At 48.6% G+C, this 13,503-nt stretch overlaps 1 protein-coding gene across 1 annotated transcript in view; it reads left to right on the top strand.

Moving 5' to 3' along the window:
• BTBD16 (BTB domain containing 16) overlaps window positions 1-10,445 on the top strand; it is a 48,271-nt gene extending 37,826 nt beyond the window's left edge. The window contains exons 10-15 of the mRNA XM_070504512.1: window positions 800-891; window positions 1,757-1,839; window positions 3,460-3,537; window positions 4,909-5,007; window positions 6,402-6,590; window positions 7,669-10,445. Of these exons, the coding sequence (XP_070360613.1) occupies window positions 800-891; window positions 1,757-1,839; window positions 3,460-3,537; window positions 4,909-5,007; window positions 6,402-6,590; window positions 7,669-7,737 (610 nt within the window). The 3' untranslated portion in view covers window positions 7,738-10,445. The remainder of the gene's footprint in view (window positions 1-799; window positions 892-1,756; window positions 1,840-3,459; window positions 3,538-4,908; window positions 5,008-6,401; window positions 6,591-7,668) is intronic.
• The last annotated feature ends 3,058 nt before the right edge of the window (window positions 10,446-13,503 follow it).

Here is a 13,503-nt window from a genome sequence, read left to right as displayed (position 1 = left end):
AGGGAATGACTTTGTCTTTCCAAAGGGACTTGGAAAAATTATCGCCCGTTGTGAAAAGTGGCCATTTTATGAAGCAAGTTGTTTCAAAACAAGAGTGGTGGGTGTGTGTCTGCGTGTACGTGTCTTCTGGAGGGGAATTGATCTTCTTAACCCAGCCCTGACCTTCAGCTGCATGTGGAAATTAACTGGAGTTTAGCATTGACACTGACGGTCACACAACTGAGTGTGAAACCAGCTGCTAAAACTAGTTACCCGCTCATCCGACATTTTTTTCTTTTTAATTCTACCAGAAAGTGCTTTTGAAGTGCCTAAATTGGCCACTTATTCACAGGGCAGCATGTGTCGAGGAAGAATCAGAAGTCTCGGGTTCAAGTCCTGGCTGAGCCATTGTTTTTCCATCTGTAAAATGGAGCCAATGATACTTTCCCTCCCTGTCTGTACCACAGGGAGCTTGTGAGCCTCAAGGGAGAAAATTTCCCCTGAAATCCCCTGTAAAAAACATGGATTCCCATCAGTCATTTAATAAGTATTTTGGGGGCACCTATTATGTGCACGGCTCAGCGGTAGATGGCAAGGGGCTATAACCATTTGTCTCGTCGTAATCTCCGGGTCAGCCTTCACAAAGGTTATCTCAGCTGCCCTCTGCTTCCGCAGCCCTCACCCATCCAGAGAGAACCACGCACAGTCTACCCCTGGCTAGTGAAACCGCTAGTCTCTTTGACGCGGCTTTCACTAGCCCCAGCTCATTCCAGAAAGGAGTTTTCTGAAGCCTTTTATTCCTCTTTTTGCCTCTGCTAAGCTGCCCCAGGAAGTCTTCCTTTCTGGATCGGGATACAGGACAGAGCCTGATACCCCTCTTCCTTTGCCTGCGTCTGCACGGCATCACCAAAGGTAAGCCCAGCCCGTGTGAGTGCATCCATGGGAAGGCTGGTGGGGCTCTACCCCACGCCTCAGTCCCCGCTACCCCCCAGGGAAGTTCCACCAGATGCTTCCAAAGGAATCAGCTGAGATCTGGTATTGCGACTTCCAAGCTGTGTGGGTTTGGGAACGTCATGTAACTGCCTGGTCTCAGTTTCCTCGTCTGTAAAATGGGGATAACCAGAGCTTCCGTAAACTATGATGATGGATGGAAGGGACTTATTGACTGTGAAAGAGTACACAGCTGCCAAGCACTGCATTATTGCCGTCTAACCACGTGCCCTGCCTCTTAGAGTGGCATTCATTCCTCTAGGTCCCCTCTTCAGCAGTTTGGGAGAAAACTCTGGATGTGTGCTCTGGGCTTGAGCTCCCTCAGCCTGATGTCCTGGGCCGGGGGAAGGCAGCTGTGACTTGGAAAGAGGAGGGAACTATTGAGGAGTGTGTTTTGGGCAGCCCAGGAGGCTGCCCAGGGAGATCTTGCCTCTGAAAGAACATTTTTCAAAGCCATTTCCAGTTATCCAGATAGAATGAATAGCTCTAAAATCCAGGATGGTTGATCGGGCCCTGGTAGTTTTGTACAAGTTGCTTCTAGACACTCCGTAGACACTGATTATCGGACCTCAAGCCTCCCTTCTCGAGCAGGATTGCGGCCAGGGGCCTGTGAACGCCTTGGGGGGAAGTGCTCTGTAATGTCCCATTTGGGTTCCACACACCTAGTGACTCCCGGGCCCCTGGGAAGGCCCTCCAATTCTCAGCTCCTGACTTTCTCCTTTTTCTCTCGGTAAATGAAACTTTTGTGAATAAAACTGTGAAACGTTCCCTTTGTATTTCTCCCAAGGCAAAGATCTGGAGGAGTTAAGGCACATGAACTTCTTCCCCGAGTCCTGGCTGGTCCGGGTTATAGCCAACCATTACCACGCGGTGAGTCGCCGGCCCAGCAAGAAAAAAATTCTCAAAATTTATTGCCTGTCTGACTTCGCTTTTTCTGGAGACATGTTTTGCATTTGAAACCTCTGGGCCTTTGAGGTCGAGATGCATCTGGATCCTCCGCCAGGGGAAGGGGGCGGAAAGCCAAGCCTGGAGCCGGGAGGGAAGAGGCCCAGCCTTAGAACCGAGGAGCTTAGAGCATTGCACTGGTGACCCGGGGAGTTAGACGGGGTCAAGGAGCCCTGCCACACCTCCCTCCAAACCGAGTCCCCTGACAGACACAAATGTAACCTGTGCCTATTATTGAACATTTCCAAAATGCAGACAAATTGAAAGAAAGAAAAGACGTACCCTCAGACCCATCACCAAAGACAACCACTGCCGACATCTCACTGCATTTTATTACCTTTCGGTCTGGTTTCAAAATACACTTAATTAAACGTGCTTCCTATCACCATTTTTAATGGCTGCAAACTCTTCCACCAAAAGAATATTTTGCAAACAATGCTGCTTTACCATTCCTCTGTTGTACACAGTTGACGGTGTTTCTAATTAACTACTGCAAAGGACCGTATGCTGAACATATTTGCACATAATGGTTTATTCTACTATATTTAGAATTATTATAGGAGATTCTCAAGAGTGGAAAATATTGGCCCAAAAAGGGATGTGCCTTTTTGTTCTTGATACATATTAACAAATTGAGGACCAAACTACTCCTCCGCCAGTAATAAACGAGCGTGCCTCGCTTTGCACGTGCTCAGCAACGTAGGGCATTTCATTTCAGATCACTTTAGTTAATTGAGAAGTGAACAATGGCATCCCACTTTTAAATATGCATTTCCTTTATTACTAGTAAATATGAGTATTGTTCCATGTGGCGTTTCCCCCTTTGTGAATCGTCTGTGCAAACTGCTGTACTTCTTATGTGTTTCCAATCTTGCATTTTCAGAGATGAAATAGGGCAGTGTTTGAGTTCTGAAGATTTATGAGTCACTAGTTAAAATTCAATTCAGCTCAACAAATCCCTATTGTAATGTGCAAGCCACAGTGCTCAGCGCCCACTGCACGGTAGTGACGACTCCATGGAACCACGCTTCTCTGGGACGTAACTCAGAACTGTGCCCTAACAGAGCAGAGCTGGGGAGGGGTGACAGAGGGAGAGGACAATCTCTGGGGCTGGACACCTCAGGAAGTCCCCCACTGCCCTCTTCATGTCTTTCTGAGCCTGCCCACCTCCTTCCTTCACCCCCCTGCTGCCAGTATCGTGGAGTCTGCCACGCGGGACCATCCTTGCTCTTGACTTTACAGCCACAATCGTTCACAGCCTCGTGATTGGGCTACTTAAGTACACATTTTATTTCCCCAGAAAGACCACTCGGGCATTTTTCTTTGTCTTAACCTCTACATCTTCTGAAAGCATTGAGCATGGTACCCGGCACATAGTAGGTTTTCCATAAATACTGTCGACTGGATTAATGTGGGATCCAGAGACATGTGGGATCTCTTTTGAGCACGGCGTGGGTTGTGGGGGTCCATGAACGGACGTGAAGATGGCAAGAGGCGCTCCCCTTGAGGATCAGGCTGCCAGTGAGCTGTGTGTTTCCCTTTCAGCTGGAGAGTGGGGGCGACATGGCCCACGTGAAAGATCTGACCGCCCAGGCTGTGAGATTCGGGCTGTTCTTCAGCCAGGTACTGACCCCTGGGCCTGAGCAAGGGGAAGAACTGTGCCCCCCATGCTTGGTTAAGGACCTCGGTACCATCACTTCTTACCTCTGGTAGGAAGGCCAGGACAGAAGAGGAAATCGTAGTGTCTCTTCTGCATGCTCACCACCCCCTAGGAAATAAAATTCACGAGACAGGGGCCTGGGCCAGGCCATTCATTCACCTGATGTACACGTCCAAAATTTCCCCTCAGGGGATGACCAACTGTCTCTGTTTTCCAGGGATAGAGAAGTTTTTCTGAGATGGAGGACTTTCCACTCTAAAACCAGGAAAGGCCTGGCTAGCTGGGATGAGTTGGTCATCCTCTTCCCCGAAAACATTGGCAGTTGCCAACTACTTGATGAGAGATTCCACTCCAAGCTCATGTTTAAGGTTACGAGGGTGAACCTATTCTGGGAGACTTTTTTTTTTTTTTTTGGTGAGGAAGATTGGCCCTGAGCTAACATCTGTTGCCAATCTTCCTCTTTTCACTTGAGGAAGATTGTCACTGAGCTAACATCTATTCCAATCTTCCCCTGTTTTATGTGGGCCATTGCCACAGCTGGCTTGATGAGTGGTGTTAGGTCTGTGCCTGGGATCCAAACCCATGAATCCCAGGCCACCGAAGCAGAGTGTGTGAACTTAACCACTATGCCACCAGGCCAGCCCTCTGAGAAACTATTTTGATGGGTCCCGAAATTAAAGCAGCAGTGAGTCTGGGAGCTCAGCCACAAGGCATCTGGGTGCTGAGTCACTAGGGGAGCATCCAGGATTGGCGGCTGCGCTTTGTCTTGGGTTTCCTGTGATAGGCAAAATTCTCCAAGAAATCACTGCTCTCCTTCGACTTCTTCAAAGCCACAGTAATGATCTCAAAGGAATTCGTGTTCAGGGATTCAGGGCCCTGAATCTCTCATCAGAGACTCCCATCTAGGTCAAACCTGGGGGGCTGGGTCTGCCCTCTTGCTTGCAGAGACCCACCTAAGTGGACAGACTACACCCCACAGAGGCCAGGACACCTTGCAATATCATGAGGATGGAGTGTCTATTAGGTCCATTAAATTGGGGCAAAATGTTTTGTTTCAAAAGTCTGCAGACCACAGGTCATCCAAGAACATGGTTAACTCATTCTTCTTCCCCCAAAAGGACACGCAGAGCAGATAATATCGTCACTGAGTGCTACCCATAGGATTGAGGTCACTGCGATTTGACTTTTCCTATGCTTACTAGACTAAAATCGCTGCTGTGTTTTAAATTTGTTGTCAAATTCATCACTTTTGTTGTTGTGGCTGGAATTTGTATTGCCTTTGAGTACCGAAGATTTTTTCCCTGTCACTGTGTTGTTTATCTTTCCCAATTTAGGAGTATACAACTTTTTCAAAAATGATTGCCATATACGGATTCTTCTTTGAGATAAAGGGAACCAAACATGACACTACCTCTTATAGCTTTTACATGCAGGTAAGAAGGACAGAGCACAGGAAAGATGTGTCTCTGACAGTCTTTTAGATTCAGCATCAGTTCATACTAAATTAAAAATAATTGATTCTTCATTAGTTAATAATTAATACGAAATGTGTTGGAAGCCTGGCATGAATCCACCTCGTAGAGGTGATGTCATGTGATTTTTGCAACAACCTTGGGAGGGTGCTCTTGTTAGCCCACTTAGATGAGGATCTCGAAATTGAGTGTCTTCATGGTCATCTGGCCTCCACTGGCAAAGCTGGCGTCCAATTCTAGACTCTGACTCCACATCTGGGACTCGATTCCTCCTCAGTTCCTACATGAATGGGTGATGCTTTACCGATGGCCATTCCTCTGTGGAGGTAACAGGTCGAGCCCGCAAGGGGAGAGGGATGGGCTTGTTTAGAGTGGCAAAGCAGGTGGCGGACAGACCGCAGAGAAGTCAGGAGGGTGGATGGCTTCGCCTCGATGCTCCTGCTGGACTTTTAGGAGAGGCAGGAGAGTGCTGTGTTTAAGAGCAGAAAGTTGAAGTCAAACTGCCTGCTGAGCACTATGACCTTGGCAAGCCTGCGAACGTCCCCATTTCCAGTTTCCTGACCTTTAAGATGGGGAAGGTAAGAGTACCTACCTCACTGGCTTGTTGGAAGTATTCATGTGTTAATTTGTACAAAGGGCTTGGAACAGGGCCTGACACATAGAGCACTGCATGATGATGATGATGATGATGATGACGGTGACAACTATGATGAGGGACCAGTACATTCCCCTTAGGATCCGCTTATAAGACTGTAAGACTTCAAGCGCCTTGGGAAACCATATGTGATTCATGTTTTTACTATCACTGCCAGTCACAGTACCTGGAACACAGGGAGGTATGTCTGTATCGTGAATGGATAAATGAATGAAGAAACCTGAGTTTTAGTCCCAGCTTTGCCGCTACCTCTTCATGCGCCCTTGAGCAAGTCACGTCTCTTCCTTGGCCAGTTCTTGGTCTTCAGGGACTCAGGCATTTCCCCACACAATGGATTCCACTGGTTAGAAGAGATGAATTATGTAACAACAACAGTCGAAATGCTCATATGAATGCTATGTTGGTTTTTAAATTCTGGCAAAGTGATAGTGAAAACCTTCCAGTTCAATACAGCTTGTCTTAATGGCGTTTTCCTGGTTTGGCCAAACCCCAGTCTGTCAGCCAGTGGTTTGCTCATGGTGAAGTCTCAAATGCCAACTGACTCAGCAGCAGAGGCACTCAGGAAATGGGGCCACAGGGCAATGCTTCCCTTCTCTCTGCATACGTTATACAGGAGGGTTGATGTGCCAGAAACCAGGTTGCGCTAACTCTGGGTCACCCCAGTTTCAGTTCCAGCTAAGGTGGGTCACCCTCCTTGCAGAGAATGAGGCACACCGACGTGGAATTCTCCTCCTTGGTCAGCGACCACGGCCCCGTTAGCCTGAGAGCAGAACGCTTGGTGAAGTACGAGATCAGAGCCCAGGCCCTGGTGGACGGCAAGTGGCAGGAGTTCAGGACAGGCCAGATCATGCAGAAGTTTGGGTTGGTCAAGCCATCCTGCAAAAGCCACGTGAGTGTTTGTCTCTTCCATTTTCCTTTTTGCCCTTTCTCTCCCTCCATCCCTTTTTAAGGATCACTGGTTTTACATCTCCAGTGATCTACGAGGGAAACTTGCTCAGTTTCTTAAGGATTATCAGACCTCTAAATAATGCTAAAGAGAAACCTCCCAGAACAAAAAGCTGGGGATACTGAAAGCTGTGACCCAAATCTGCTGATTTGTCTGCAGATCAAATCTGCAAGACAGTGTGATTTGAGTCACACCAGACCATTTTATAAAGGTCAAAGGGACTTTTTTTGGAGGAGGGGAGGTTTGGTGGCGTGTATTTGCCCACTCCACCTCCACTGTCGACTGGACATCACCTGTCACATCCACTGAAATCCACAGCCTGGCCCATCTGCCTCAGTGGGCTGCACCAGCATCCAGGCGGATTGGGTACCCAGCAAAAATTGCCAGAGAGCCTGTCTGTAGTCCTGGGAGGAACTCCGGGCTGTGAATTAAAGGACATTTGGGGGCCTCCCTTGCTGCCCTGCAAGAAATGGGACTTGGCCTTAAACCAGTGAGTAATTCTCAGTCCTGCCTGCACATCAGAATCACCTGGCTCTTTGCAAAGTCCCCAGGCCTGAGCGCCACCCAGACCACGAGAACTAGATATTCCATGGTGGGGCCCAGGTATCGGTATTTATTAAAGCTCCCCAAATTATTCTCTGTGATGTTAGAAATCAGAATAGCGATTTCCTTTGTGGAGGTGGGGGCAAGGGAGGCCAGGATATTGACTGGGAGGGAACATGAAGCGGATTTCTGAGGTGCCTGAAATGTTCTTTATCGTGATCGGCATGACGGTCACAGAGGAGCGCTGACTTGTGAAAATTCATCAAGCTGTACCCTGAATATTTGTGCTCTTATGTATTTAAGTTATACTTAAATTTTTTAAAGTTTGTTTTAAAGGCCTTCCCCGGTGATTCTAACATGCAGCCAGGGTCGAGAACGTCTGCCTTCCACAGCTGTTAGCCCTTCCTTTTCCGCCTTCCAGAGAGCAAATGTATTTATCCTGAAAGTCCCACTTGCTTTGTTTTGTTCCATCTTTTAGGTCTTGAAAGTCCAAACTGTGGGCATCCCAATCTATGCAAGTTTTTCATTCATCTTCCCAATATCTTGACAGTTTCCAGAAGAATCTATGGGATTTTTTTTTCTTCCACCGATCTGCATAAAAGAAAATAAAATGACATTGAAGGGACTACTCAAGTATTCAGCTGACTTTCCTAATTAGCAATGGTCTCATTCGAACTTTTGCCCACTGGCTTAGTCTGTTCGGGCTGCTGTGAAAAAACACCACAGACTGAGTGGCTTATAAACAACAGAAATTTATTACTTACAGTTCTGGAGGCTGGAAGTCCAAGATCAAGGTGGTGTCTGGTGAGGGCCCGCTTCCTGGTTTATAGACAGCTATCTTCTCCTGTGTCCTCATTTGGGAGAAGAGCAAAGGGAGCTGTCTGGGGCCGCTTTTATAAGGGCACTAATCCCATTTGTGAAAGCTCCACCCTCATGACCTAATCACGTCCCAAAGGCCCCACCTCCTAATGCCATCACCTTTGGGAGTCAGGATTCAACATATGAATTCTGAGGGGACACAGTCAGACCATGGCACCCACATTTGTATCATTTGCGGTTGGAAAGTACCAGAACCTTGAGTCCATTTACCATCATTGACCCCAAAGTCCCCTGAGCCCAGCCCTAACTTTTCACACCCTTGGGAGCTCTCCTACAGGAGCACCAGCAGTAACAACATACTCCATCTCCATCTAGGAGCATCAAGTGCTCCCCTTTTCATGTTGCATCTCTGACTGCTGCACAGAACAACACACCTGGCCATTGTCCCTGGCACTTTTGGTTCAACCAGAACAAGAGATAGGAAAGGAAGCAAGCAATTCTAAGGTATAAAGTAACTTATCTTATTTACCATCCCACCTTTTTAAATGGAACTCTATGGTTTGGAAAAAAGTAAGGTAAGAGAGTCTTTCTTCCCACTTTGTGGATTAGTTTTCTATTGCAGTGTAACAATGTACCACAAATTTAGTGGCTTAGGACAACGCGTATTTATTATTTCCCAGTTGTGGTGAGTCAGGAATACAGGTAACTATGCCGGGTCCCCCTGCTCAGGGTCTCACAGGTCTATAATCCAGTGGCGGCTGGACTGTGTTCTCATCTGAAAACATGACTGGGGAGAACCCCTGTCCAAGCTCATGAGGTTGTTGGCAGGTTCGTTTTCTTGCAGCTGTGTGACTGAGGGCCCTGGCTGCTTACTAGCTGTTGGGAGAAGGCTGCCCAGGTCCTAGAGGCCCCCTGCAGTTACTTCCTTGCCACATGGCTCCCTCTATAGAAAGTTCAAAACATGGCTGTCGGTCCTTAAGGCCAGCAGGAGAGTCTCTCTCACTCTAGTCGGCTAAGACAGAGTCTTTTATAAGGTAAGGTAACCATGGGAGTGACATCCCATCACCTAGGCCATATTCTCTGGGCTAGAAGTAAGTCGCACCTTCTGCCCCCACTCAAGGGGAGAGGATTATACAAGGGGTCACCTTAGGGTGTGTCCACCACAGCGTGTTATCCAGTGTGACTGGAAAAGTGGTGGAGCATCAATCTTCCCAGCAGAGGACTGATGCCCTGTGCAAAGTGACCTGGGAGGGAGAAAGCCTGGTGGGAACATGTGAGGGCGATACAGTGGAAGAACTGGAGCAAAGGAAGGGGCGTTGGGTCTGTTCTCAGGCGCCTCCCCACCCACCCATCTTCCACAGCAGATTCTGGCCAGGTCCAGCCACTGGGCAGCGGTGGACAAGAGAGCGGGAGAAGCAGGGGCGTTCTCACCCTCTTAGCATGGAAGGCATTTTCCAGCAGCATCTGTGCTCCTTCATGGCTCCAGCTCACTCAGCCTCCTGCCAGCGCCCATCAAACGGGCCCGCTTCTGGTGCTGGTGACACTACCTCATGCCCGTGTCCCTCCAGCCCCAGGGTGGTGAGGGCTTCCTGTTGCCGCCAGTCTCTGGGTTGCCTCCTTCTCCCCTGTTCTTTCTTCGGTTCTCTGAGTAGAATCTTTAGAGTAGTTTATGCTTTCCGGGCTGGTCCCTGGTATAAAGGGCTTTGATGAGTTGGCAGATGGGGTCCAGTGGGGTAGATTGTTGGCAAACGCAGCCTCAGTAATTCCTCCCATCCATGCAGGGCCGAGACTAGGGTTAGTCTTGGCACATAAGGCACTCATTTTGGGTCAAAATACTCAGTAATCCAGATAAATAGAACTTTAATGCAGTATTTTAAAAAAATCAAAATCAATGCAAAAAACCTACAGCGTAGCCCAGTGAGGTACTCTGGAGTGAACATACCCATGTAACTAACACCCAGATCAAAAACAGAAAAGGCACGGTCAGCACCCCAGACGCCCCACCTTGGACGCTGTCTCGGTCACTACCTGCAAAGGGTAAACACCATCCCGACTTCCATCACCATTAATTAGTTTAGCCATTTAGTTTGAATATTTAATAAACGGAATCATTCAGCGTGTACTCTTTCATGCCTGCCTTCCTTTGCTCAACATCATGTTTAAGAGAGCCATCTGTGTTTTCATTGGGAGCGATAGTTTATTTTCAAATAAGCACGATAGTTTCATTTTTAAAAAAGCAAAATGTTAGTTCTATAAAATAATACAGCCTTGTGGAAGAAAAATGAGGAAATACAGAGAAGAAAATAAAATCCTCTGGGACTCCCGTCCCTCAGAAGTTTGGCAGGCGACCTTCTGAAATTATTTTTAAGTGCACTTATAGTTTTCTTCCTGTTCAAAATGGGATTATGCAGTGCATGCTTCCTTAGAACTAGATTTTATTTTTCTCAAAAATTAAACAGGATGGTTGCTTCCATAGTGGAGCGCTGTCTTTGGGCAAGAAGGGGATGACGTATTTGCCTCACCTCCAAACCAACCAGCTGTGCGAAGTCAGAAAAGTCACTTGTCGCTTACCCTCTGCGAAGGTTGCTCCCTTGTCTATAAAAAGGGCATAAACCAGCCCCTCTGCCTCCCTCTCGGGGCTGTGAGCCCTGCAGGCCCCACTGCCTGTGACAGCCCCGTGCAGACATGCGAGGGCTTGACGTTACTGGCTCTGGAGAAGGAGCAGCCTCGTGGCACTCCACCACAATCCTGTGGGATAACAAGGAAGACAAGAACTAAAGACTTTTGGAGAGCAAGTCTGTAGATGCCCGAGAGAGAAGAGGCTGGTTGGAAGCCTTGCTGAAAGAGGAAGGATTGCCCACTTTCTAAGCGAAGCAACTTTCCTAGCTTAGCTATTTGCAATATGCTCCAGGAGTCTGCAAGACTGGGAGAAACTTGCAAAGCAGCAATGCCAAAAACATCTCCCTAAGGTGAACAGTAAAGCTGTGAAGGGTCCAAAAGCCAGGGATATAGGAGGACGGCAACCCCAAAGAGGGTGGGATGAGGGCCTGAAGGGTTGGGCTGCATCCCTGCCTCTCAAACCAGCAGCAGGAAGGCACAAGAGGCAGAAGGACTTGGGGTGTCAGGGAGAGGGGCCCTTGACCTCATTTCCACCTCCTCATGTACAGTGGGGGAAACTGAGGGCCAGCGAGCGGGAGCGACAGTTCTGGTCAGAAGATGCTTACTAAGCATCTCTGACTCTTTACACACTTGACTCTCACTCTCCCACTGAATTCTTCCACCCCTCCATGAGGTAGGTGTGTTTTCCGTGTCTGGTCAGAGTGGAGGCTGAGGCCCAACAAGCAAGGCTTTCACATATCAAAAGGGCCTCAGAGAGGCAGAGCCAGGGGCCAGCTCAGGCTTGGCCACAGGGCTCACATGTGCCATCTCCTCCTTGGCCGCCTGAGAAGAGGTGAAATGTTTTAGGGCGCTTAATTCAAATATATATTGAACACCTACTGTACGCTCGACAGAACTGTGGCTAAGCATCTGCGGCACCACTGGGCCATGCCGTGCAGGGGGCTTGTCACATGTGAAATTGCATTTGATTCCAAAGGGGGCGTTGGGATGGGCTGAGGGGGGTCTCACTGAGGAGGCGGCACGTAAATGTGCCATGACGGATGGGCGGAAACCTTGCAGGCGGAGGATCTGTGGGAAATGATACCCAGGTGACATTCAGACCACTGAAAGCAGACTTGTCTCCAGCTCCGGCTCTTCGACTGGGTGTCACCAGCATCACCCGGGAGCAGAAGCAAATGCAGGCCCCTGGGCCCCAGCTTCAAGAGGCTAATCTGAGAGACACCTAGGAATCTGCGCTTGGACAGGCTCTGCAGGGTTCTGAGGCAGGAGGTGGCCATCACACCCAGAAATGACTCCAATCTGAAAACGGTTCCACGACAGGGTTCCCCTCTGGACCCCACACACTCCATTATCTTCCTTGCCCAGTGCAAAAAAATCCAACGACAACAACAAAGCTGACTCTGTTTCACCACTGTGGCTGATTTTATTTTTTTCAATTTGTTTATTTTAGGAAGATTAGCTTTGAGCTAACATCTGCTGCCAATCCTCCTCTTTTTGCTGAGGAAGACTGGCCCTGAGCTAATATCCATGCTCATCTTCCTCTACTTTCTATGTGGGACGCCTGCCACAGCATGGCTTGCCAAGTGGTGCCATGTCCACACCCGGGATCCAAACAGTGAACCCCAGGCCGCCAAAGCGGAACGTGCGCACTTCACCACTGTGCCACTGGGCCAGCCCCTGATTTTATTTTTAAAACCAAACTTCCTAGAATGTGATGTAAATGGAGCCTTAATGGGGTATCCTATGGGTTAACCGTTGTAATCCAGAGTCCACCCCTTTCCACTAGGGGGCGAGGTCTGCCTCAAAAACGGGAGCCAGAAGTTTAGCGGCACAAATTTGCAACCTAAAAGCTCGTCCTGCAGCACAGAGCCCTCCTTGTTTAGTAGTCACAAGTGAACTTCTGTACATCCTGGGTGCAGCTCTGGTCGTGTGAACACCCACAGTGTTCATGTCACGAAATCTCTGAAACTGGGAAGTGAAATTTATGAGACAATTCTTATGATGATTTTACAAGCTCTTCTTACAAGTGAGAACATCTTAGACTAGAGTTGACAAAGACCTACAGTCACAATACCCAAACCAGTGACCATGAGCGCTGGTCAACAGAAGACCGTCTGTACCATGTCCATGGTACATGGCTCACCTCCCCAGACCCTGCCCCCCAACCGAGATGGCCCCAGGATCCACTCTGTGCACAGCAACTTTTTTGGATCCCAAAGTCAGGCAAACATGGGTTTGAATCCTAGCTCTGCCGCTTACTAGCTGTGTGGCTTTAGGCAAGTCATTTAACCTCTCTGAGCCTCAGAGCCTAATCTGGAGTCGGCAGTAAAACCTGCGGTACGTGTTAAATAAATTGATGTGGGATTTTAAAGCACCTGACCCATAGTAGGTGCTTCATACAGTATATCCTGTTCCTCCTTTGCTGCTTGGGGTCATTTAGCATTCGAAGGTCAGGATGTGATCCTGGGCAAGTGGTTTTCCTCCTCTGAGCCTGCTTCCTGTTATGCAAAATTAAAAGGTTGATCGAGATGCCCTTTGTAGACCTTTCCAGCCTCAATTGTTGGGTTCTCTGATCCCGTGAGTGGGAAGAACAGAAGTGAATGATTGAGCCAATGAACCAGGAGAAAGAAGACCTGGGGAAGGACGGAACTGTGTCTTTTCTCCCATGGGCTCATCAGAGTGCGAGTGAAGTAGGAAGAGTAAGAGGGACTTTTCTCCTCTCCTGTCTTTGGGGCTCTTGCGTCACAGAGACTGAGGTGTCTGTGGTACCAGGGAGGAGAGAGAGGGGCAGATTGTGCTCCTGTGAGCCTAGGAAGAGAAGGGGAAGTACCGGGGCCTGCCGATTGTTGGAGAGAAGGGTGGGCACCCTGGGACT

The sequence above is a fragment of the Equus asinus genome, chromosome 2 (genome assembly GCF_041296235.1).
Source record: "Equus asinus isolate D_3611 breed Donkey chromosome 2, EquAss-T2T_v2, whole genome shotgun sequence".
Lineage (NCBI taxonomy): Eukaryota > Metazoa > Chordata > Mammalia > Perissodactyla > Equidae > Equus > Equus asinus.
The sequence above is the reverse complement of the archived record's forward strand: the minus strand, read 5'-3'. Positions and strand labels throughout refer to the sequence as shown.